The sequence below is a fragment of the Lissotriton helveticus genome, chromosome 8, assembly GCF_964261635.1.
Source record: "Lissotriton helveticus chromosome 8, aLisHel1.1, whole genome shotgun sequence".
NCBI classification, from domain to species: Eukaryota; Metazoa; Chordata; class Amphibia; order Caudata; family Salamandridae; genus Lissotriton; species Lissotriton helveticus.
This window is the reverse complement of record NC_136069.1, coordinates 626,582,947-626,606,675: the sequence shown is the minus strand read 5'-3', so window position 1 is coordinate 626,606,675 and position 23,729 is coordinate 626,582,947. Positions and strand designations below refer to the sequence as shown.

General features: G+C 43.0%; 1 protein-coding gene across 1 annotated transcript in view; it reads left to right on the top strand.

The window, feature by feature from the left end:
* The window catches only part of OBI1 (ORC ubiquitin ligase 1), a 199,165-nt gene that overhangs the window by 60,387 nt on the left and 115,049 nt on the right, over positions 1-23,729 (top strand). The window contains exons 2-3 of the mRNA XM_078657484.1: positions 13,244-13,379; positions 20,420-20,511. Coding sequence (XP_078513610.1) covers positions 13,244-13,379; positions 20,420-20,511 — 228 coding nt within the window. The remainder of the gene's footprint in view (positions 1-13,243; positions 13,380-20,419; positions 20,512-23,729) is intronic.

Below are 23,729 nucleotides of genomic sequence, written 5' to 3'. Positions count from 1 at the left end.
ACCTTTGTCACTTTTTCTTCACAGGTAATGCACCGATCGCTAGTGTCACTTATGACTCAAGCAGCCTCTGTCTGCACCCATACTCTGTTAGTATTATACTACTATTTGTATTTGTATTGTATATGTATCTTCGTGTGATTAAGTGACCGCCCTATATTGCAGTTTTATACCTCTACTAGTATTCTATGCACTCTGCGTAAACTGCACCCATTTCACTTTTCCCTCACCGGTTCTGCACCAATCGCTACCTCATGCTGCACCTATCTCACCTTTATCCCTATCATTCACTGTTCGCTACCTCATTTATTTGGTTCTTCGATGTCAGCTACTTCACGATGTTGCACTGATTATTTCTACCTCATTCACTTCGTTTATTCATGTAAGCTGCACCCAGCCACTCTCTACACCTAGACTACACCGCTGCTACCTCTTACATTCTGATGTGTAAATTTGATTCCACCTAACCTGTTCTACCTCTCATGTTTTGTACATGGTGTAAGCTGACTGCTACCTCGCATATAGGATACATTATGTAAGCTGCACCTTCGCACTGTTTGTTCCTGGATGCACTGACTTCTACCTCTTATACTTTTGGTCACTCATTAGTGTCACTCCTTTGCACTGTAACCAACGGCTGACAGTTTTTATTGTCGTCCTATCTCCTACACCCAACATCACAGCCTTTCTAAAATGGAGCTCAACGGCAAGCACACTTTTAGAATTAACTACCCTTCCACCCTCACCAAAAAAGCCACTAAACGTTTTAAACATAACTTCTTGAGGTCGCACCCTGAAACACCCTATGCCGACACCTACTTCTCACCGGGCAATGGAGCCCTGAATACTGATATCATCTTCCACACCTCACGCAGAGCCCAATGGAGAAAAGCGTTTCTAACCCTACTCACCGTCTCCGCCACCAGGAAAACAACTCATGGCCTAACTCTCTCTATCACACCTTCCCACCTCTTCCCTGGCAGGACTACCATTACTATCTACAATAACGGGATTGTCCTAATTCAATCCACGGACAAGAACCTGGAACTACTAGACAACCTGTTCCCCAAGTTCAAAGAGCACCTCTCCAAGCTGCGGACCCCCACCCAGAACTCCACCAGCACTATCACCCCTGACGTGGCAGCCCCCACCTACAACACCTCTACCCCCATCACCCCAGTAAATGGCCCACCTGCTGTTAACGCCCCACACTCCCCAAGGACAGTCACAAATGTCTCCACCTCTTATACTAGCCGCCCCTCTAACATGACCCCTTTTACCCCCACTCATACCCCCCATCCCTCTCCCCCCTGACATAACAACCCCCACCCACAACACGCCACCATCTGAACACACCACCGCTCGGAGTTTATCCACCCCCCCCCCCCTCCCATCCCCCCCACGGCAGACCCCTCTCCCTCCCCAGCTCCCTCCCCACTCTCACCCACGACACTCTCACACCTGACATAACAACTCTCACCCACAACACGCCACCACCTGATCACACCACCATTCGGAGTTTATCCACCCCCCCCTCCCATCCCCCCACGGCGGACACCTCTCCCTCCCCAGCTCCCTCCCCACTCCCACCCACGACACTCTCACCCTCCCAACAAAACATACAGAACATACCGCCTCCCCTACCTTAGCATCCCCCTCTCTCCCACCTCCTATTCTCAGCCCTCACTACCCCCCTGTCTCCCCCACTGTCTTCAGCCTTCACTCACTCTTCTACTCACCAGCACCGTCTCCCACTGACGGCACTACCTATGCCTCCCAACCACCGCCTTCACCGCCTACTTCACCCACACCCCTCGCCCACAAACACGCCCACACTTTGAATGCCATCCCACTCATTAGCACCGCAGAACCTTCCAACAACGCTAGTATATCCCCCCCCTCGATACCCTGCCCGCTTTCCAGCTCACTACTCAACCAGTCACCAATGGCTCTCACCACCAACCCCATCCCCAATCCACCTCCTGACCTGACTTTATCCACCCTCCAACAAGTCAAAGAGGATATTCTACAAATCAAAAAAGATGTCCACGCAATCAAAGACCTTCTCTCCTCACAGCCCAGTCTACTTCCCACCATCCCTCTACCCTACAAACGACGCACCCTCCCTACATACCCTCGCCTCCAACGACACCCGCGCTGGCCGACTATCCCCGTTCGCAATAACTCCCACCGCCCCCGTCGTGTCCTCAACCCACTGTCGGACCGCGACCTATGCTCTCTCCTACGCTCTTATGGCCCAGGTCCGGTAAAACACATATCCAACACACACATCCCCATACCCACAATTCTTACAAACCCTCTGAGGCTCCCAACACTCAACAACAGAGGTTCCGTCCCTAACAACCTCAGAAAAGTTCCACTCACTCTAGAAAGCTCGACCACCCTTCTCTCTCCCAAACTCAAATGCATCCTACTCAATTGCAGATCGGCCCAGAGACACTCCTCCGACATCGCTGATCTCGTCTCAGCTATGGATCTGGACCTAGCCATTCTAACGGAAACGTGGCTTACTGAAGCCTCTACCCCGATTATGGACATACTAGTCCCCCCCCCCAATTATCACATCATTAGGCTGGACAGGTCCCCTGGCAAGACGGGCGGGGAATTGCATGCATTTTTAGGAGCAACCTCTCCGTTACTAAAGTCAACTCCCCCTCCCTTTCCTCCTGTGAACTCCTCTGCCTCGACATCACCAGCGAGGGCAAACAAGTTTGTGCTTTACATCTCATCTATCACCCGCCTGGTGACAATCTCATATTCACCCAACAACTCATGGACATGATCACTTCCAATGCCGGTCGGCAGACCACCCAAGTCTACCTGGGTGACTTCAATCTCCACTGGAACGATCAGAAAGACACAGTGGTGAATAGTCTCAAAACTTTCCTTAATGCGCTTGACCTCACCCAAATATGCGATAGACCAACACACGACGAAGGCTCGATACTCAATCTCATCATTGCCAAAGAGAACTCTACACAACTGGAGGCGATCCAACCCTGCGACTGGTCAGATCACCACATTATCACCTTCTTTATCAATGAAAAAGTTAAACCTAACCCGGCTCAACCAACCAAATCCAAAACATGGAAAAGGGACATGAAGAATCTTAACCCCTCTACCCTGCCTCCCCACATCGGCAATCTCCTCCTTCCCCCTTCAGGTGCCTCGGATGTTCAATCACTGACCGACCACTACCTTGACTCTATGAATACAATAGTCAATGAAGTCGCCCCACTGCAACTGAAGAGAGTCTCCACCAAAATGTCTAACCCCTGGTATGACGATAGACTCAATGACGACAGGCGTACTATGCGAATGGCAGAGCGCACCTGGAGATCGGACCCTTCAGCACTGCACCTCAAAAGGCTTAAGAACAAGAGAAATGCCTACTTCAGGAAAATAAAGCGCACAAAGTCGGACTTCTTTAGCCGCCAATTGGACCAAGCAAAAAACAGGCCAAGAAAGCTGTTCGAACTAATCAAGACCCAAACAAAGACACAACCCTTACAATCAAACAGCACAACAAGCGACGCCCCACACTGTGAAGCCTTCTCTGCTTTCTTTAAGCTAAAGTCTGACAACATAAGAAATGACCTCATCATGGATGTAAGCCGATTCCCCAACCACACCAGAATGTCTAACAATCAACCTAAAAACAAGGCATCCTGGCTGTACTTCGATACCTACTCGGAAGAAGCAATTCACAAACTGCTCTGCACCTTGAAGCCCTCTAATCACCTCACAGACCCTCTCCTGCTAATGCTGTAAAAGACTTCATCCCCTTGCTCCTCCCTCTCTGGACCAAAATCATCAACAGCTCCCTACAACAAGGCCTAATTCCAGACTCCCTCAAGGTGGGGCAAGTCACGCCTATACTCAAGAAACGTACAGCTGATCCGTCTGACCTAAACAATTACCGACCCATCACCAACATCCCCACCCTGGCCAAACAGCTGGAGAAATGTGTCCAACTCCAACTAACAAAACACATTGATCAATTTGACCTCCTCAACCCTCATCAATCAGGCTTCCGAGCGAAACATAGCACGGAAACAGCTATGACACACATAATTGATGACGCCCTCCAAATTCTTGATCGCAATGAGTCCTGCCTCCTCATCCTTCTTGACCTCTCTTCAGCATTTGACACGGTCAAACATGAGAACTTGCTGGAGCTGCTAAGCACTAGAATGGGTCTATCGGGAACTGTTCTCAAATGGTTTTCGTCCTTCCTTCACAACCGGTCTCAGAAGTTCAAGATCGACAATGTGCTATCTACACCTGTGCCTGCAGATCTAGGTGTCCCACAAGGATCCTCCCTCTCCCCCACACTGTTCAACCTCGTCATGGAACCGCTCGCCACCTTGCTCCAAGCTTCCAATGTCCAATTCCATATGTATGCCGACGACACACAACTTTACCTAAAGCTACAATCCCCGGAAGATATCAAACATCTGAATTCCACACTTATTAACACTCAATCTTGGCTGGCCGATAATCACCTCAAACTAAATGCTCTGAAAACTGAGTTCCTACTCCTCTCACCCCCGGCGAAAATTTCCACCACCCAAACCTGGCTCAATAACCTAACAGCACTCAATGTCCAACCTACCATCGTGGATTCGGCGAAATCCCTAGGCATCACACTCGACGCCAAGCTCAACATGCGGCAGCACGTTAGCAAAGCCACAAAAGGAGCTAATTTCCAAATCAACACACTGAGGAAAATTAAACCTTTCCTCCCTGCCGAAGACTTCCAAACTGCTGTACAAGCTTTAGTCATCCCTCGAATAGACTACGGAATTGTGGCCCTCAGCGGACTCCCGCTATCCACAACAGCACCCTTAAGAGCCTCCCTGAACGCTGCCGCGAGACTCATTACTGGCTCAAGAAAACACTCGCATATATCCCCAGACTTAAAGTCTCTAAAATGGCTGCCTTTTGAAGCCAGAATACAGCTAAAAATTGCAGTTATGACACACGCGGACGTGCACCACAATGCACCCAACTACCTCGCTCAAAAGTTGTCTATATCAGGAGGTTCGAGATCCAATAGAAGTACAAAAAAATCTACTCCTGAAACCTCGTAGATTCCGGAAAGAGAAAACATACAAGCGCTCCTTCTCAGGAATGGCACCCAGGATCTGGAATGCGCTCCCTCCTGAAACCAGGCTTATCTCCTCCACTGCACTCTTCAAGAAAGAGGTGAAAACCATCCTTCTGGCCAAGATCTCCTGAACCTTATAGGTGCTGGATCAGAGACTCTGCATTGCTCTGTATCACTGTTCACCTTGTCCTTTGGCACTATACTTCTACTTGATGGAGGTCACTATTACGCTACTCTCTTAATACCGACCAATATACGATACACTTTGGTTTACTGATTCACTCTCCCGATGCCCCCACTCAGTGTTCTCTCTACACTAAGACACTGTTATAAGCCATCCACACACCCAAGGTGTACCTGAACACCTCTGTAGTGGGATCAATGACTGGTGCCGTCTTATATTACTTGTTTACCTGTTTGTATATTGATATGTATTATGTATGTTATTATTATCCTACCATGTCAGTGACTATTATACTGCTTCCATTATCTCTGTTCATTCCTACTACCCTGTCTTTGTGAAGCGCTCTGATATTTGTAAGGATCTTGTTCGCGCTATATAAAACTTAGAATAAATAAATAAATAAATAAATGCTTTCATTCAAATTTAGCCATTCATTTAGATATTGCAGCAAATTCCTCTTTCTTGTTGCCTGTATTTAGTAACATTCATTCACCAGGTTTTAGTTGCAGGTATTATGAGGCTCATATACAGTTGTTGAAATACAGGTAAGTTATTTGAAAAACATGTGTCAATTGTAGAACAGTTCAGCAGATCTGGAAGTGTGGCACTTGAGGCTGGAAAATAATTGATTCTTCTGCTTATTGCATGAACACTGGGCATAAAACGTGTACTTCCAATCCCTTGCTTATGTTAGTTTCCATGGATCCGTTAAACCATGATCAGACCCTAAATGCCCATGTCCTACATTTATCAAATTTGTCATCGAAAGCTAGGTTCCCGTCTACTGCTATGACAACCTTACAGTTTCCAAATTCAACTAGTAGTGTTTTCAGTGAGACAAAGACACCAAACTTGAACCCATTCGAATGCAAATCTATCCTGCTGCTGCCAGAGTGGTATTCTGGGGCTTGAATTTGCCAAAGATGAAAATGCCTCCAAGGTCTGACCTTTTTTTTTTTCAATACACCAAAAGTAAAGGTTTGTGGAAGAAGATAACGACTCCCTCTGTTCTGTGCCTGTGTTATGTAGGGAATACTTCCTCCCAGGAGGAGGGGCTGGAGGAGTACACGTTCCTTCCTACCCAGTCTCTCATAAGCTATCAGATTCTTTGGCATTTTATTGTGTTTCCTGTAGTGGCACTTTGCTTGGCAAGTTGGTGCTGAGATATGTAAGCATTTATTTTCTTTTGACATCATTCAAGAGTTTATGTTCAGTGACAGTATGTTTTAGGGTCTCATTGGTTGCTGCATATTTAGTATAAAAAGTTAGGTGCAAAGAAACAAAAGAGGGAATTGGGAGGGACAACTAAGGAGGGATACCAATCGTCCTCTACATAACCTTTTCGGGGAAATTTAACAGGGTGACATCTAGCCTCCAGTGTGGCAAAGAAGATGTTACATACTGTGGAGAGAACAATGAATTGGCTATGTAAATATCACTTGTGGGTAGGGGACTAGAAGCGTGTGAGCTACCTGGCCTTGGTGTCTAACACTCACTATCTCAGAAATTGTGTACAGGGCCTGTGACCTGTCTACATAAAAATATGTAAGGATATATTCACTCTAAGGGAAGGTTTAGTGTTGGTCATGATAGCAACAGAGAGCCTGGGCCTAAGGCCTCCTCACAATAAACATTAAGAGAAGCCCCCTCAGTACTAATAACATCGAACTAGTCCCACACAGACAGTGTCACAAATAAATCACGTTTTTTGATATTTTATTAGCAAAAAATATATATATATCCTTATTTCATATATTCAGTAACCAATATTTTTTGTTCTTTTTCAATAAATATAATATACATAAAACTCATACACTTACAATTGACTAACATCCAGATCAAATTTGTAAGGATCCAAACATAGATGAAGCAGTGAGAAATTGAGGTAAATGTCTCAACAAGTACATCAAAAATACAAGAAATAAATATATACATACAATAATCACAAGCAATCAGAAAAAATACAATTCACAAGAACATAACAGACATCATAAATATACAAAACCACAACACAATGCGCGGACGCGCGTATCGGAATTTTCATGTGCCATCCTTCTTCAGGGCCCTGAAGATGTATACACAAATATAATTAGGCCTGATACATTTCTTTTATTTTCACAAGGCAAAAGGAATTTGAAATACTGGCTTCGTCAATCCAGTCTGTGGGAACAACATAACATCACAAAATAATTAGAAAACCTAATCAAAAATTAATATTAGAAAAGCCATCAGGGCAAAAAATATAACTGAGTGCATGAAAGACATCGCACAGAATAGGAGTGTATACCAGACAAGAATAGAAAAGACACCAAGAGAAAAAATAAGAGTATTAGAAAAAAACACCTAGTGTGCACAGAAGTTTTTAGAATGTGAAGAACCTTTATACCCCAGCTTATAATCCTACGTGTATAATATACATACTCGCTGGATATGATTAGAAATCCAATAATAAGAATCCAGCTCACACGACCTTCTAATAACTGGGAGTATAAAAATGGTGACTCTACCCTCATGCGGGATGCAGAGTCCTGAATTAGGAGCAAGAGTAAGTATAAGCAACATAAACAGAATCTCGACACTTCTAAACAATAAGTTTTGCCAAGTATGATAAATACCTAATATAAGTGCCAAAACGGTCTCTATTGATGAAGTACCGAACAGTATCTGCGGGGGTCGCCTCTTGAAGAGTTTTCCAAAGGCCTAATGGGACTGCCATCTATAGCCAAAACAGAGGCCTCACTACATGTTGATAATGTACAACTATGGGAAAATAAATAACAAAATTCTTTAGTTGAAACTGAGCTAGAATTCCTGTTTTATATTTAGTAGTCTACAACAACGTTTTCAGATAAACATATTGAGTCTCTTGTGCTATGACTGAGTAGGAAAATGTAAACTATATTCTACACATCGGCGAAGGGTGGACTGTCTTCAGGATAGACATTCCCACGGGTAGTCAGAGTGACATTACACCTTTCCCTTTCTATGTCCCAATGAGTGGTAAATACGATGGGCCTAAAAATGCTCCTATCAAACAATGTCAAAACGTAATGACTCTGAGACGCGACGGGGGTAATTGGTGGTTGCAGTATTACTCTGTTACAGTATTGAGAAACTGAAGTTTAATGACCGGAACATGTTTACTACTTAATGGGAGTGTCGTTTGCTGTTTCCTGAGGGTTATAGGGTTGATCTGGATTTATCTCTCCGTCTTTCAGAGTATTTTGTTCCTGAATTGGATCCCGATCTGCCTGTTGTCTCAAGGTGACTATGTGTCATTCACTTTACTGGTGGAAGGGTAGTCTCTGTGGCATTAATCAAAGGATGATGTGAACTGACTTTTATCCTTTGTTGTTTGTCAACAAGGTCGAAATGCTTAGATTGTTTGGGTTATTAAAATCCTTGAAGTTGCCAAGCAGGGTCAGCCACTTGATAGCTGATTCTAGCAGACCAAGGGGCCTATTACACCGTCTCCGAAACCGGACCGACCGGCCACCTTATTATGATGCGATCACACAGGGTGTGGTCGCCATCTGGCATTTCCCTATGGGAGCATGTGTTACGGCCATAGTTCATGCTCCCATAGGGAAATGTGAGGTGGTTTCAATCCCTGCATCCCTTGGTGCCTGCCACAGGGTGCAGTGACTAATGGGGGCCCCATAGTTGCCCCTCGGCCACCAACGGAGGCCGCAAAGGAAAGGGGGCCCTGCTAGAGGCCCCCAAACTTGCTTTCCAATGGGGTTTCCATGTCAAAAAGACAGCATGGAAACCCTATCGGAAACCGTGCAGCGTAATCCAGACTGCGCAAACCGCCGTCCGTTTGAATTATGGGCTGGTTCCGAACGGTTGACGGGCTTCTTGAGCCTGACGGAAGCCAGCTAGAATGACCGGCGGTTTCAGTTCCAAACGGCTGAATTGGAATCAGCCAGTCTGAATTGAAACTGACGATGTCGGTCGTAAGGCCTCCGATCAGATCGGAGGCCTTACGATCAACATTGTAATAGGCCCCCTAATTGTATGTTCCACTTTCTTTCCAGTAGAAGTATGGCTAGAAATGTTTTCCTTTTGATGTTTGTTTCCTAGCAGAAATCTTCAGAGATGTGATATATTTTTTTTAAACCCCTATATTGGAAGGGTTTTTTTTGTCTTTTTTTTTTGTCTTGGCATAGGAAATACTTTTCTTGTGTGGTGATGCCCGAGCAAGCACAGAATGATGGGTCTAGGGGTATCCCCCCTTATCTCCTTTCCGAGATCATACGCCCTGGGCTTTCTGGAATTCTAAAGGAGTTATTAAGGAGAGGCAAAGAACCTTGAGCGAAAGCGCATCAGACGTGTCATATTTTGTGCTTTCTCCTGTTTCACAGAAACGCCAAAGTTGCATATATTTCCCAGTAACTATTGCCTTGAACGCCCGTACCTTTTCTCAGAAGGTTCCAGATATCTTGTTTGCAGCCAAGAGAAGTCACCTGATACTCCTCTGCTGTTTCCAGTCTCTTATCCACTGAATTTAGATGAGCATTGTGAGTGGCGATATTTAAGTTTAGTGATTTCACTTATTTTGTGTTTTCTGTAGTTGAGGTTTTGATCTTTCCTATTGATTGATACTTTGATACTTTTCTTATGTGACCACCGTCTTTTTTGTCAGAGAGGCGAGGTACCATTCAATGCCTATGAAAAGAGACACTGTCAGGAGGCTGTGGGGCTAAACATGTACAGGTCAATGGTATCTGTTCGCTCCCCCCAAACCAGACCAAGGTAATTTACTCTGCTAGGAGACACATGCATCAATTCGAAATCTAACAAAAAAGTGTTATTCATTCTTGCCCTCCTGCATACCTAAAGATATATTGTAGCAGGAGTGGGAGCATAGTGGTGGGAACCCAGTCAGCTGCGTCATTGGCATCAAATGTATGGCTTAAGGGGGCTTGAAAAACTCCATCTGCCTGACACCTGAATTACCAGCCTTGTCTGGACTAAGTTATAGATTCTCCCTTCTACAGGATCCAGTTGTATTAATACTGGATAAGTATGGCAGGAAGCACAAATATTGCATTGGTATCAGAGGTATCAATTCATTCCCCCTATAGTTTTATTCATTTGTAGAGTTCATCACCAGACAATGTTGATGAACCTTGCTGTATTCCTGGTGAATATTCCTACAAGTGAAGTGAAGCGATGCAAAGGGAGTGAAGTGTGTCCACATATCTTGCCCCCATCATCCAGCTTTGAAGTGGCGTTGCCAACGTGTTTCAAGGCACCTTCCTCCCTCCAAATGAGTTGTGCAAACACTATAGTTGCAGTTTCAGAAGCACCACACCTTCCATGCTGTTTTGCCCAGACTTCAGCTCAGCAGTTTCTCGATTACCTATGAGTGGCTTCAGCCATTCTGCCTATACTGTGTGTGCATCCCCTAAAATGAATGATGGCAGGTGGAGGGAATTTCCTCAGCCTTCTGTTTAGTCTTTACTGCTGCTTGACCCATCCTACCCCCCCTTCCCGGTCACCTCTCCAACTACCCTAGGGCATTCTCACATTGCTTCATATTTCATTTGGCCATCGTGTGCTGGTTGTGAAAAACCATGGCTTAGCAAAACTCTTAATAGATTACTACCATATTTGCTGCTGCTGCACCTTTCCTCTGCTCATGGAACTTTATATTTGTATCTATGTTTAAGGGCAGTCGTTTGATGTGTCTAATTGGACAAAACATCTGAAGCTCAGATTTCGTTTTTATTTTCGAATTGTTAGCTGTTCCCTTGAGCGCATGAAACTTAAGGACAATCACCACACCTCGTCAGTGACTGACCTCTTGCTCTCGTTTGCAAAGCCAAGCAAAATCTGATTCTGTCCTCTAAATAGTGGTTCTGAACCTGTGGTTTGGGGATCCCTGAGAGTCTGCAAAGCCTACTCTAGGGTTCAACTGCTCAGAAAATAAAATACTAATAGATTAATTTAATTTATATCAACGAAGAAGCAACATTTAAAATTGAAAAATCTTAAGTGTTCTGTAAATTTGAAGTAATTTGAAATTGGAGGCTAAAAATTAAGTTACTATACTCCAGATTGATTCATGGGAGAAGTGCAAGTGCATCAAACCGAACAAAGTGTAGACAATGAGTAGCGTCAACCTGAATTTAGAAAACATCTGACCTTCTCATTAAAATGTTGTTTTCATTAAATATTTGAATTAAATAAAATATTTAATTATTTGTTTATTTGTTTGAATAATACTTGTTCCTTTGTTTGTTGTGTATAGTTTTGTGATTCAAATCTTCAAAAAAGCTTAGGACGAGTTCTCCGCTTCCAGTATTGACTCAGTGGGGGTCCCTGGATTACAGTACTGATTCAGTGGGGGTCCCCGGGTTTCAGTAATGAATAAGTGGGATCCATCCACGGAAATCTAAACGTTATCTATCACTGCTCTATTACACCTGAATTTCTGACCTCTATTACATCTTAAAGATGGCTTTCTCTAGTTCATTCATTGTGCTGTGGGGCATATTCCCTATGCACATCCTTTTAGCCGTGCCCATATATAGTTCTTTCATTGTGTTGTCCAACAAAGTTTATGCAGGATTTATTAGATGATTCGTCGTTAATAATTTTGTACAGTACCTTCTTCAGCTGGCAGTCAAGTATTATTAGTCCTAAGCACTTTTACAGGCAACCTCAAACCACATAGAAGAATCTTTAATAAATGAATGACAGAATTCTTGTCATTAACAAATTACACATGAAATATAACCCTGTTGGCTACTCCTCTTCTTCCCCCAGTCCTATAAACTAAGACATTTCTGGGTCTCCCTACAACGGATTCCAATGAGAGAACGAATGATGCCCCCCTTGATTACATGGTGCGACTGCATTTTTAACTGATCTAACTTTGCAATCATAAAATACATTTGCTCTATTACAGATCATTCCGAACTGCACATCCTAGAGAAACAACACATAGGTTTCATTGGCTAAAACTGAAAGTCACAGAATAAAGATAATTGCCATACAGCATGTGACGAGTGTCCTCTCACTGGGCTATGTTGATTTTGAATGATAGTGTGCAAATTTGATCATGATAGGATTAAAATTAATGCAATTTTAATAAAAATGATTCCCAATTCTTTACATGTTTTAAAATTGATGTCTTTGAGGAATATTTCATAATATTAATATCTGGTTCGAATATGTCGTCTAGTGCAATTAATACACATCAACTGTAAATTCTACGTTCACATTTATTTTTTTATTTTCATTATCCCAAAACCTTTTCCACATTGGGACCAGTTAATTGAATCACGTATGTGCAGACTATTTATTATGTGCTATTGTTTGTGGAGGGGTTCAATGACTACCGAAAAGTGACTCCTTAAATGAGTCCGAATGCCCCTCTCCTCCATCAGCCACGGTAATAAATAGCATATTATTATACTCTGCGCATGTACCTATATGATTCATGCCATGATGTTTTTTTAAATGTGAATCTGTTTGAACAAATGGTTTTTCACCAAAACTAGGATGCATGGCGTTGCCTTTGTTCAGCAAGGTAAAATCTGACCGCTAGGAAAGTTTTGTCTAGGTGTAAAGTAAATATTGCATGCAATATGTGAAGCAGTAAAAGTATCTTACTCATGCCATTTGTGCTGTACTCTGGTAATAAAAGTGAGCTTGCCCATTGCACTCTACTATTGTGTTTATTGGTACAGTTGCTCTATGTAGCGTGTTATGGGCCACATTTTTTTTCACACCTAAGATGTGAATTCATTTGTGTATTTATACATGTGCATACGTGTATGCTGTATGTTAAACTAATCAGTAGTCTAGTTTGCAAAATTATCCTACAATATACATTTATGAAAAAGATTCTCAAGTGAAGTTTAGGCAAAAGGTTATTTGTATTTCAGTGCCCATGTTCACCTTGTCCTTTTTCTTAAAAGGTACGCCAGCCTGTCATCTGTGTCAACTATCATGTCTTCTGCTCCGTCTGTATTGAAGTTTGGCTGAGGAACAATAATCAGTGTCCTGCTTGCAGGGTTCCTATAACAACTGAGAATCCCTGTAAAGAGATTATAGGTAAGGCATTAACCTAATTTTTATTATATGTTAAATCTTTAAGCACCATTAAGACTGCTTGTGAAAACAATAGTCTGAAGACCATGTCTGCTTAAATTAAGTTCTATCAATTGGTGTCATTTGTAGACCAGACGTTTTTCAAAAGGACTTTCTCTGTAGAGTTTTGGTTTTTCTTACCTCTGTTTGAGATATTGACTTAAATCAAATCCTACTCCTGTGAACTGAGAATTGGAATATGCCATTGTGAACTTTGTTGTGGTTTTATCTCTTGTGAGTAGATATAGGGCCCGATTCCGATCTCATTTGGAAAGCATCCCGACCGAATCTGATCCGGAATGCATTGCGTACCACTCAGAGCGGTGAAGTTCGAACGAGCGAGTGCATACGTATGCACCCGGGTTCAGATTCGGTCGTACTCCCATTGACTTCAATTGGAGCCTGTGTTCCGAACCCGAAGGCAGGCTCCCATTGAAGAAATGGATGGTTGGGGAAAAACGTACAAGCTTGTGGCGGGTAACCTTTTGGTGCCTGCCACACTGCATGGTTGGAAAGGGGGGTCCCATGGGTACCCTCATGGGTCCGATTCGGAGACCCCGGGTGAAGGGGGGCCTGCAATGGGCCCCCAAAGACCGATTCCAGTAACCGAATCGTAACGACTATCCAAATTGGTCATTGCGCTCGCTTGGAAAGCGAGTCCATAGAGCAGTCGAATTAGCTCCGGAAGGCTCGGCCTGTACAAATGCCTCCCGGAACCAATTCGGTCAGCGCAAATGATTTCTAGGCACCATTCTCAGTCGTACGGAACTGTGTATGATGCGGTCGGAATCAAGGGCTACGAATCGGATCCGGGAAAGCCGAGTCCGATTCGGAGGCCTTCCGACACATCGGAATCGGGCCCATAGTAGGAAATGTAATTTTGGATGATTGACATTTTCTGTCAGTCGTGATGCACGTGTGTCAATCTTTAATATGTACTTACCCCCATAGAAAATGTTCTATTCCCCATGTGTCTGTAGTTTAATTCCGCCCAGTCTGGTGTGATGAGTAACCTTTTTCAGTGTTGTTTTAAGTTTTGAGGTATGTACATTTTCTGGCATTGTACAATGGAGCTTTCCCGGCACAGTGACCACTATACTCTCTTGTAGTGTGCAATTGATAGGTTGTTTTTAATGCACTGAAAAGGAATGTAAGCACTTTACCGATTTAAGCATGGAGATACTGAAATTAAAGTTACCATTAGTGTATTGTTCCATTAACCTCATTTGTATTTTATAGCATGCATTACGTGTCTCTCCCTAATCTCCCTCTGAATGGTTTGTAGGGATTGTGATCAGTCAGTCATCATGTGTTTAGTGGCCCTATGTCAACCTCCGCTATTTCTGGTTCTGTAAACAAAATGCCAAGTCGCATGTGGAGATCTGGAACCCACACTTGTAAAGGAAAAAGGCAAAACTGAGTGTCCAGGCTAAAAAGCTTGACTGGCTGAGGTAGCACATATGGCGTGGAGCAATTTGATTGCATTCAGTGAGAAAACGTAAAGCAGGATCCATCAAATGTCAGCATTACCAGTGGCATGCTGACAGGACTGAAGAATATTCTGTCACATGCCTGAATCAACTCTAAAAGGTGTCTTATGTTCTGTATGTAGGAGGGGTAGGGGTCAATTTATTTTTATTTATTTTAGATTCTTTTATAGCGCTGGAATTCGATCTCCGAAGAGATATCTCCGCGCTTTGTTCTATCCGATGTCAATCATGTGGGAGAATTTTCTCTGAGAGGTTTGTAGGGCTAGTTCTGATTCAATTGCACATCACTAAAAGATTAGTAATACTGGGTGCAGCCAGTTGCATGTAAGGATCTTCTCAAAAAAAAAAGGTGGCTTGACTCTGTCAGAATTGTATATCTGTCTTGTCAGAAAGAGCAATAGAGTTGGAGGCAGCGTTTGTCCCCCTACCATGCATCCCTATATAGCTAACTATGCTCTCCGTCCATACTGCATTATGTGATGAGGGTTGTGTATTCTCCCTGAGGGATCTGGGTCTGATAACAGATATTTATTTGTAACCAGCATGTTAATGCTCATTTTATCTATCTCAGAAGCATGAAAGGTTGAGTAGACCCCCAAGGTCTAAACCTGTAAGCACGGGGTCAACCACAGGTCATTGCATTGAATGCACTTGTCCACAGAGCTCCCACTCTCGACTTAATGCAATAATTTTGACTGCTTGAAAAACCTGTAGCAAAAATATTTGTTTTACTTGTAAAGAAGACAAAACTCGGCGGATATCTGAAGCAACTTCACTAAGTAACTTGACCTGGTTCTAGTGCAAACCTAGTCCTTTTCAGGCCATGCAGAAAAGCGGCTCCGACGCTCTACTGATTGCTAAGATCACCATGCTTTGAATAGTTTTGTATGTAGAGGACGTTGCCATGGAATTCATATATTTAAGATTGTTTTTAGGTCGAGACTAGCGGCAGCGGTCATGCACTGCTCGCTCTGCGAGCCATGCAGTAGTCGAGTATGCTGTGGAAGCCTCGCCTTCTCTCCGTCTATATTTTTGATTAGTTGGTGTCATTATCCTTGGTAAATGCTGATTTCCGATTGATAATGAGGCTTGTTAGTCCATCCTTGTTACCGCCCTGTCGGCATTTGTTACCTTTCATGAGGACTGGATCTTTTGCTTGTGGCGTTACATGGTCTCCTTCATAAGTCGGTGAGCACTATTTTTTTCTTTCTATTTGCAGCGTGGTCCGCTTTCACTTTAGCAGCCGCACTTGTTTATTTAATTAATTTGCCGCCCGGCCGAAAGGGAGCGTTTCTACTCACTGAACTAACAAGCACTTGCAATGGAATAGGTCTCGCATTTAAGCAAGTTTGAGCTATTGACATTGCAAATAACAATGCCTTTTATTTTTGTTTTCGTTTTTAAAACCTAAATAAAAGGCATTGTCATTTACAATGGCAATAGCTTAAATTTGCTGAAATGCGAGACCTATTGCATTGCAAATGCTTGTTTTTATTTGTCTATGGAAATAAGAGCCTCTTGGAGTCCCTAAATATGGGGGGTAACTTTTTTTCCCACCTTATGCATGTCATGAGCTCATGCACTAAGCAGCACCTGCCTTATAATTAAGACATACAGTCAATCCTTTGTTCGGATATTTTATATTCTGATACCCTGCTCCCTCACAGTTGCTTTGTAGTGCTACAAAACTCTAATTATGCAACAAAGCCAAAACAAATTGTTATTCGGACAGTTGCGTCAAAGTGTAAGCATTGTTCTTAAAAGTGGGAGCATTTGGAGTTGTTACTTGTGGCCTGTTGGTCTCCGGTGGCCTCCTGATGGCCCTTGAGTTGCCTTGAATAGATATTTTCTTTATGTAGGTGAGCTACATCAGCTGAGTAAGACTGTTAAACACTTTATTCTGCGGGCCCTTCTAAGGGCAATTTCCAGAATCTAGACTTTTGTCAGCACATAGGCACAACAAGCAGCTTTTGGGGGTAGGTATGGCTATTGTGAGGATTGGACTGTTCTTGAAGATCATTGCATCATTGTGGGGCAAGTTTGAGCAAAGCTATGAAAGTGGCAGCTGTGAGAAGAACCACAAGGTCCATTGAGAAGAAGTCAGTCACAAGAGCCTGCTCTGTCATTTACAGTGTACTGCAAATATGCATTGCATGTCTAAAACTTTCACATAGCTTTTTATTTGAAATTGGAGTGGAGTACTTCAGATCTGAATGAGTTTTAATTCACTCACAAAGGGTTCTTTTGTAGTTTTACCCAGAGCTCTGAGACGTTCTGTGATGTAAACTCATTCGGATCTTGAAAACATCAAGGACAACTGTTTTCCAAAGTCTGTGCCCTTAGAATGTCTTTGCAAAATTGCACACTAGTACTTGTGCCACACCAGCTCTGGAAAGCCCATCATTAACACGTTAATTGCTTCGAACGTTCCGTGCCAGTGCGGAACGTTCGAAGAAACGGGTGGGGCCGCGACGGCCAACGGTCGTTCGTAGTTGGCCGATGGGAGCGCGGAACGGGTTAAACTACTCACAAGCTAGACTGCCTGTTTTTTTTCCACCTGGCACTTCCCTGGTATTCTGGAGCCTTTTCAGGCCGGTTTTTAATACCGGAGGGCATTGCTGGCTACTTTCTCCTGGAAATTACAGGTGGCACAGGGGGCTTCAGGAGTGAGAGGAGACAGAGGTGAGAGGTGAGAGATGAGGAAGGAGGCAAGGCTGGTTTTAATATTTTTGCCCCGTTTGCTTTTGGTTCCCAGTCTGGCCCTGCTCGCAACACTCTTGAGCCACAGTAGATAAGGCAAGAAATGTTTTGGTGAGATAAAAGTCCAAAAACTATATATAATTTATAAAAGAGGAAGTTTTGGCTTGGTGCACTAACGTAGAATCAAGTTTTAAACAATTCTTATTCCAGCAGGAGGCGTACCGTAACACCATAGAAAACCGGGGTGTCTTTCAAGGGTACAGGGCTTAGTCAACTTGCAAAGGATGGCTCTATCTGATACCACTTTGAAACTGCAGATTCCATACTGCCACAGCTTTGGGAAACAGGTAGCTACCTTGCAGAGTTCTGCAAGTTTCTCTGCTGAAGGGTAAAAGAACTAGTGCGTTTTACCATGCAGGGCTCTTGTTTATACTTTGGCCACAATATGGTCACGGACATACAGACATAGTGGGAAATATAGTTTTCATTATAATGGTTCTTCCTAGAGCCGGACCAATAAGTAAAGAAATGCATCAGGGCCATGAATAGGAGCACTTTTTCATGGGCGCCATAAAAATGTGCTTGGAAGTGATCCCGACAGTTTATATAGATACGAGTGCCCATACACGCTTGCTACCCTAGTGCAGGTATGAGCATGAATCCATGCAGTAATTGGTGCCTTAGAAACGTCGAGCAAATTAAGGTGAAGGACCAGTCGTCCAAGGGATATTGCCTTTCAAGTAGTATTTTGCTTCATTTGAATCTACTGTGGCTTGCACACAAGGGCCAGATTTCAGCTAGGTTTGAAAGCCTGGATTTGACTCTTGCTGTAGTCTGTCACCAGTTGGAAAGTATATACAAACGCAGGAATTTGTTCACAAGAGATATTTCTGTGGTGTATACCCATTGATTGGTGTGATCCAATTATTCCTTGGCAAGGCCCAACAGATGTGTGCAGACACCAAAGCGCCTAAGTGTCTGAACCCCATTAATCAATGAGAGCATGTAGTCCCCCTATCTCATTTGGGACTCCAAGCTACTTGTAATCAACTTAAATTTGGTTGAATTAAGTTTTTATCAGTCTTCTTTCAGTCCACTGGCCTTTTTGTTTAAGCAGATTTATTGGGTACTAGAGGTAGACACTGACTAAGACCTAGATATTGATGCGTCGGCCATCTCCTGATGTTGGTCCTAGTCTTCTGATGCTGTCTTCCAGCACCTTCAGATGCTGATTAATTAAGTGTTCCTGTGTATGACATTAGAAACTCAAACTTGGGAAATAGCTTCTGTTGTAATTTCACTGACCTTCTTTCATGATGAGGAGATGCATGTTTAATACCTTTCCGCCATTTTCTAGAAAGCCCTCAGACTGCACCAATACATTATAGTTGAATGAGTTTTAAGGTGGCCGGTGCATCCAACATGACACCGGCCAATAAATTCCCAATCCGCGTCTCTTAGAATTTCATCTGCAGTGCAAACTCCATTGTATGATCCGCCCTAAGAGTGGACTGAGTGACATTGAAGAAAACATAATCTAAATGCCTCCCCCGCTGCAAGACTACAGTTCGCTCCATAATCATTCCAAGAAAAGGAATGTTTAATAATAGCTGGCAGCCATGACCAGATCAATTCCTGCCTTCAAGGAGGTGGGCATTAGGATCCTTATTAGGCCTGGGGGGCAAATTCCGATCCGCTTGTGGAATTTGTGGAATTCAGGTAGTTTCGTGATCCACGGAAACGGCGTAATTGCAGCGATCCCAGGCTTCACGGAATTCCTTGCTTCTTCGTGCTTTCAAAGTGCGTGTTCGCAAGATATATCTCTCCGAGCACGCAAACAGCGTTCACGAACAAGAAAAAAGCATCGCGAACTGGCGGAACAAGCAATTCACCGTGTTCGCAGGACTTTTGCGTACTAGTGGAGATTTTTACCGTTTTGCGGAGCTTTGCGTAGCGCGACTATGCAAATTTCGCCCACCCCTAATACTTATTTGTGTCTTTGTGATTACTTCTTCTCAAAAGGCCCTGTGAGAAGCTCTTTTTAAAGTATCGGGTACTTCAAACTCAGTGAAGCTTTTCAGAATGTGGAGATTTTTATAATTGTATTGCCTTTGTTTTTGCTTTCATATAGCTTAGACCAGACTCGTGCAACACTCACCACTTTACAGAGGTGCAAATTCCTTGAGATACAAAAATAAACATAGGAACATTATTAAAATACATATTTAAAACTTAAACAGTAATTTGATATATCTACAATAACCAGACATAAATCAAATGTTTAGCATAGAGGAGTTAAAAAGAAATAAGCTTACTTACACTAGAGACTGGTTACAAGTGACCAGAATGTTGGAATCGCAGACTTTTCATTTCTACTTTGAAGACTTCAAAGTAGGAGTTTGTACTGATGTCAGTGAAATAGTTTCGTACCTTGTACATACTGTTCTTTTCTGAAGGATGACTTTTAAAGAAGAAGAGTAGCAGGGCTTAGTAGGTTGAAGTGTCTTGTGAAGGGTGCAGGCCAACATTGATATTCTCCTTGCCACATTAGTCTCTTAAAAACTAGAGCGAAAGTGGCGAGGGGAGTGCTCTATGGGTGACAATAGGCAAATCTGATGTGCTTCGTGGTTCATTTTCAACATTTTGTTGCTCAAAAAGGTATTCTAATTACGAACGAGATAGATGTCTCTAGATTACGTGAAGTAAGTATGCAACTACTGTGGCCTCTATATCAATTCTTGGCATTTTACTATTAGTCTAAGCGATCCTTTTGAAAGGCATTATTTTAATCGATGCAATTGGTTGTTTTTGTAGGTGGTACAGGGGAAAATGAATGCATATTTACCCATACAGTAAGAAAACATCTTCGCAAAACAAGACTTGAACTTCTCCACAAAGAATATGAGGTAACCAACATATCTGTGATGCACACCTTTTGTACGCTTTACAGTTATCATCTGCTCTCTTGACCTGTTTATATAGTCTGATTGAGAAACTGATCAATCCGAGGAATACATATAGTCACTATTTTTTTTGCTTTCATCTTTTCCGTTTGATTTAGCCTTGCGTCCATATTTTGATTGTCCCAGGACTAACGCTCACATACAACTTGTTCATCTTGTGTAGTGTACATAAACAGCTGGTATTTTGGTGTCGTCATTCAAATAGTGATTAATACACCATTTGCTATACTCTAGTTGGATCAGCCAGTCCAATTGCTTAGAATGTAGCAATAGTTAATGCAATTTGGCTGCATTTTTAGGCTCGATCGCAAGGACATGATGTACACAGTTAGAGAACATGTTTATATGCATGTATTAAGTGAGATGAAGAGTGCATATGCCAGTAGCCAATTGCCAGTCATTTCCATTTGCTGTGTTTTTTAAATAAATGTTTTATAGAACGCGTTAATCCAAAGTGGCTTATTTTAAATAAATGTTTTATAGAATGCGTTAAACCAAAGTGGCTTATTAAAAATAAAAAATGAATTGGTTAAACAGATAAATGTAATGTTGCAAATGTTCGGTAAATCTGGAAAGGAAGATACATGGAGAAACGAAAGATTAAAAGAACCTAGCAAAACCAGTTCTAGTAACGATACTCTTAAAAAATAGAAAATTAGTTGTATTGCTGGCCCTAAACATGAGAAGAGTAGAAAGTGATGGGAACTGGTAGTAACTTGCAGTGCCCTGTCCTGAAAATACCCCTTCTCAAAGCCCCACCTCAGCTCAAGTGTGTCTGTCAGACAAAATCTCAGTTAAGACATGAGCCACCACCTCCCCCAAAAAGCTGATTTCTTCACCAAGACTGGTATCAGACAAAAGAAGATTAGAGTATATCACACTCACTCTAATAACCTTAAAATTGCTCCTCATTGAGGCGAGATATATTCTCAAGCTGGCCAGTATTGTCTACATGGCCCTACATGGTAATTCAGAAAGCTGTCCTCATCTCCAACGATTCAAGATCATTCCATCTTTCAAAACTTCATGCGCCCTGAGCCAGTCTTTCTCAAAAAGCACCCCAAGCTTTTGAAACAAATACGAAAAAAACAGACGATGGACGGAAAGCTGAACAAATCAAACATTCACCCCAAGTCAAAGATCTTAGTTAAATCCTTTTTTGTTGTTTTTTTTGTTTTTGCTTACCATACTACCTCAGTTTGGACCCAGCCAAATGCATATCATTCTTGACCCTGCAACCGATGGGAACAGTGCAGCCCGAACTGCCAAGCCAGGTACTCCCTGAACCGGAAACGAGCATCCTGGGACCGGTTTCGGGGTATTGCACCTCATCAGCCATGCTAGCTTGAATACAGTGGCACAGTGAGCATGGAACCCACGTCTAGGCATACCTGTCCCAATTAGGGTTACAAATGCAAAAGGAACAGACGATGGATGAAACATTTCCATCACAGTCACAGAACTGGGTTAAATCCATCGTTTTTGTGCTCACTATGCCACCCCAGTTTGGACCCAGCCATATGCAAATCAGTCTTGACCCTGCTGCCCATGGGAACAGTCCTGCCCGAACTGCCAAGCCAAATTTCGGGGTCTCACCCCTCATCAGCCAGACTGGCTTGACTCCAGTGGCATGGAGTGCATGGGACCCATTTCTGGCCATACCCCAAACAAACAATGGATTTAGGCCCAGAACTCCGTACTGGTGGTGAATGTTTGACCTTGCTCAGCATTTCATCCATCAATTGTTCTTTAAGCTTTTGAAACTGCTTTCCCCTTCCTTAAGAGTTAACCCCTTCTGTGCCGCTCTCAAAAAAGAACTCTAAGAACTGCACTTCCCAGACACCGTAAGTCACAAAAATGGAGCCAGCTTAGATGGCACATCACTCATGCACTGTTCTTGCATAACGTCCACTACCATATCTAAAGTTTGGTGGGTACCGAACCTGTACATAACTTTCCACCCTCCGTCCATTTTGTTGAACATTCCTAACTTTACAATAAAGACTTTACCTCTCTGCATGCTTCCCCCACCACTAGGAAATTGAACATGCTGTAGCTTTCCCAGATTGTCGCCTCTTTTATTACTATCTAATTCTCTTATATAAGGGGCTGTGCTACCTGTTGGGTGTGGTTCGGACTTTATTAAAACAGCAAATAAATTCCAACAGCTTTGGAGAGGTTTAGATAAAACCACAAAGCATTGAGTTCTTAACTCCTGCAAAGGGTGCACATTGTTGTGCCAACGTTTCCAGCGGCCAAAATCCACACAATATGACAAGCCCCAAAGATGGCAGAAATCATGTGGTCCCTTAGATGATCCTGGTTAGAATGCTTCCATAAGCCAGGGAGCACCACGAGGCCCCACCTAACCCCACTATAATCCACCCTCCTGCAGTCATTGTCAGTCAGGCCACAGTTTTGGGAACAAACAAAGTGGTTGAAGCAGCATGTTTACATGCTTTCACACTGTGCAAAAATTGCAACGAGAGCAGTGCCGAGTGGGCTTAGCCTGCCTGCATTGCCACACAACATCACTAAAAGAAGCAGGAGACCGCTTCTGCACAGCCACCATGATTGTGCAATTGTTGTTGGCAAAACTTCTACAATTTTGCAACAACTACTAAGTCCAACAACTAAGCTGTATTGATAAAGATGGGTGCCCAGCAGTAGCAGCTGCACCCTGCAGCAGATTTATAAGCAAATATTGGAAATTAGCCATCCTGTCGTTGTAAACAGCATGATTAACTCATGAAGTGAGTGTCCCTCTCCCCTTGACAACTACAGCTCTACATAGATCACTGATCAAGGTGCACTAGTAACCTATATTCGAGACAAAATGGATCTTCTCTAACTTTCAGAATAATAACTTGCAGGCTTTCGGTTCAAAATGAAACAATCTATGGAACTCTGTCCCACCAAATCACATTCAGGGCAGATGGACTTGTTCAGATGCACAAAACAGGCTCTCACAGAAACCTAGTACATAAGGTAAATAATCTACAACCCTCACTCTCAGTTGTATCTCCATATGCAATTAAAACTGGGATAGGGTTGTTGATGCATGATCTACAGCGATTTGCTCCCAGAAATCAAACTGTAAAATAGAACCCGTGAATTAACACTCCTGTTAAGTCCTGTTGGAACTAATTGATTTAAATACT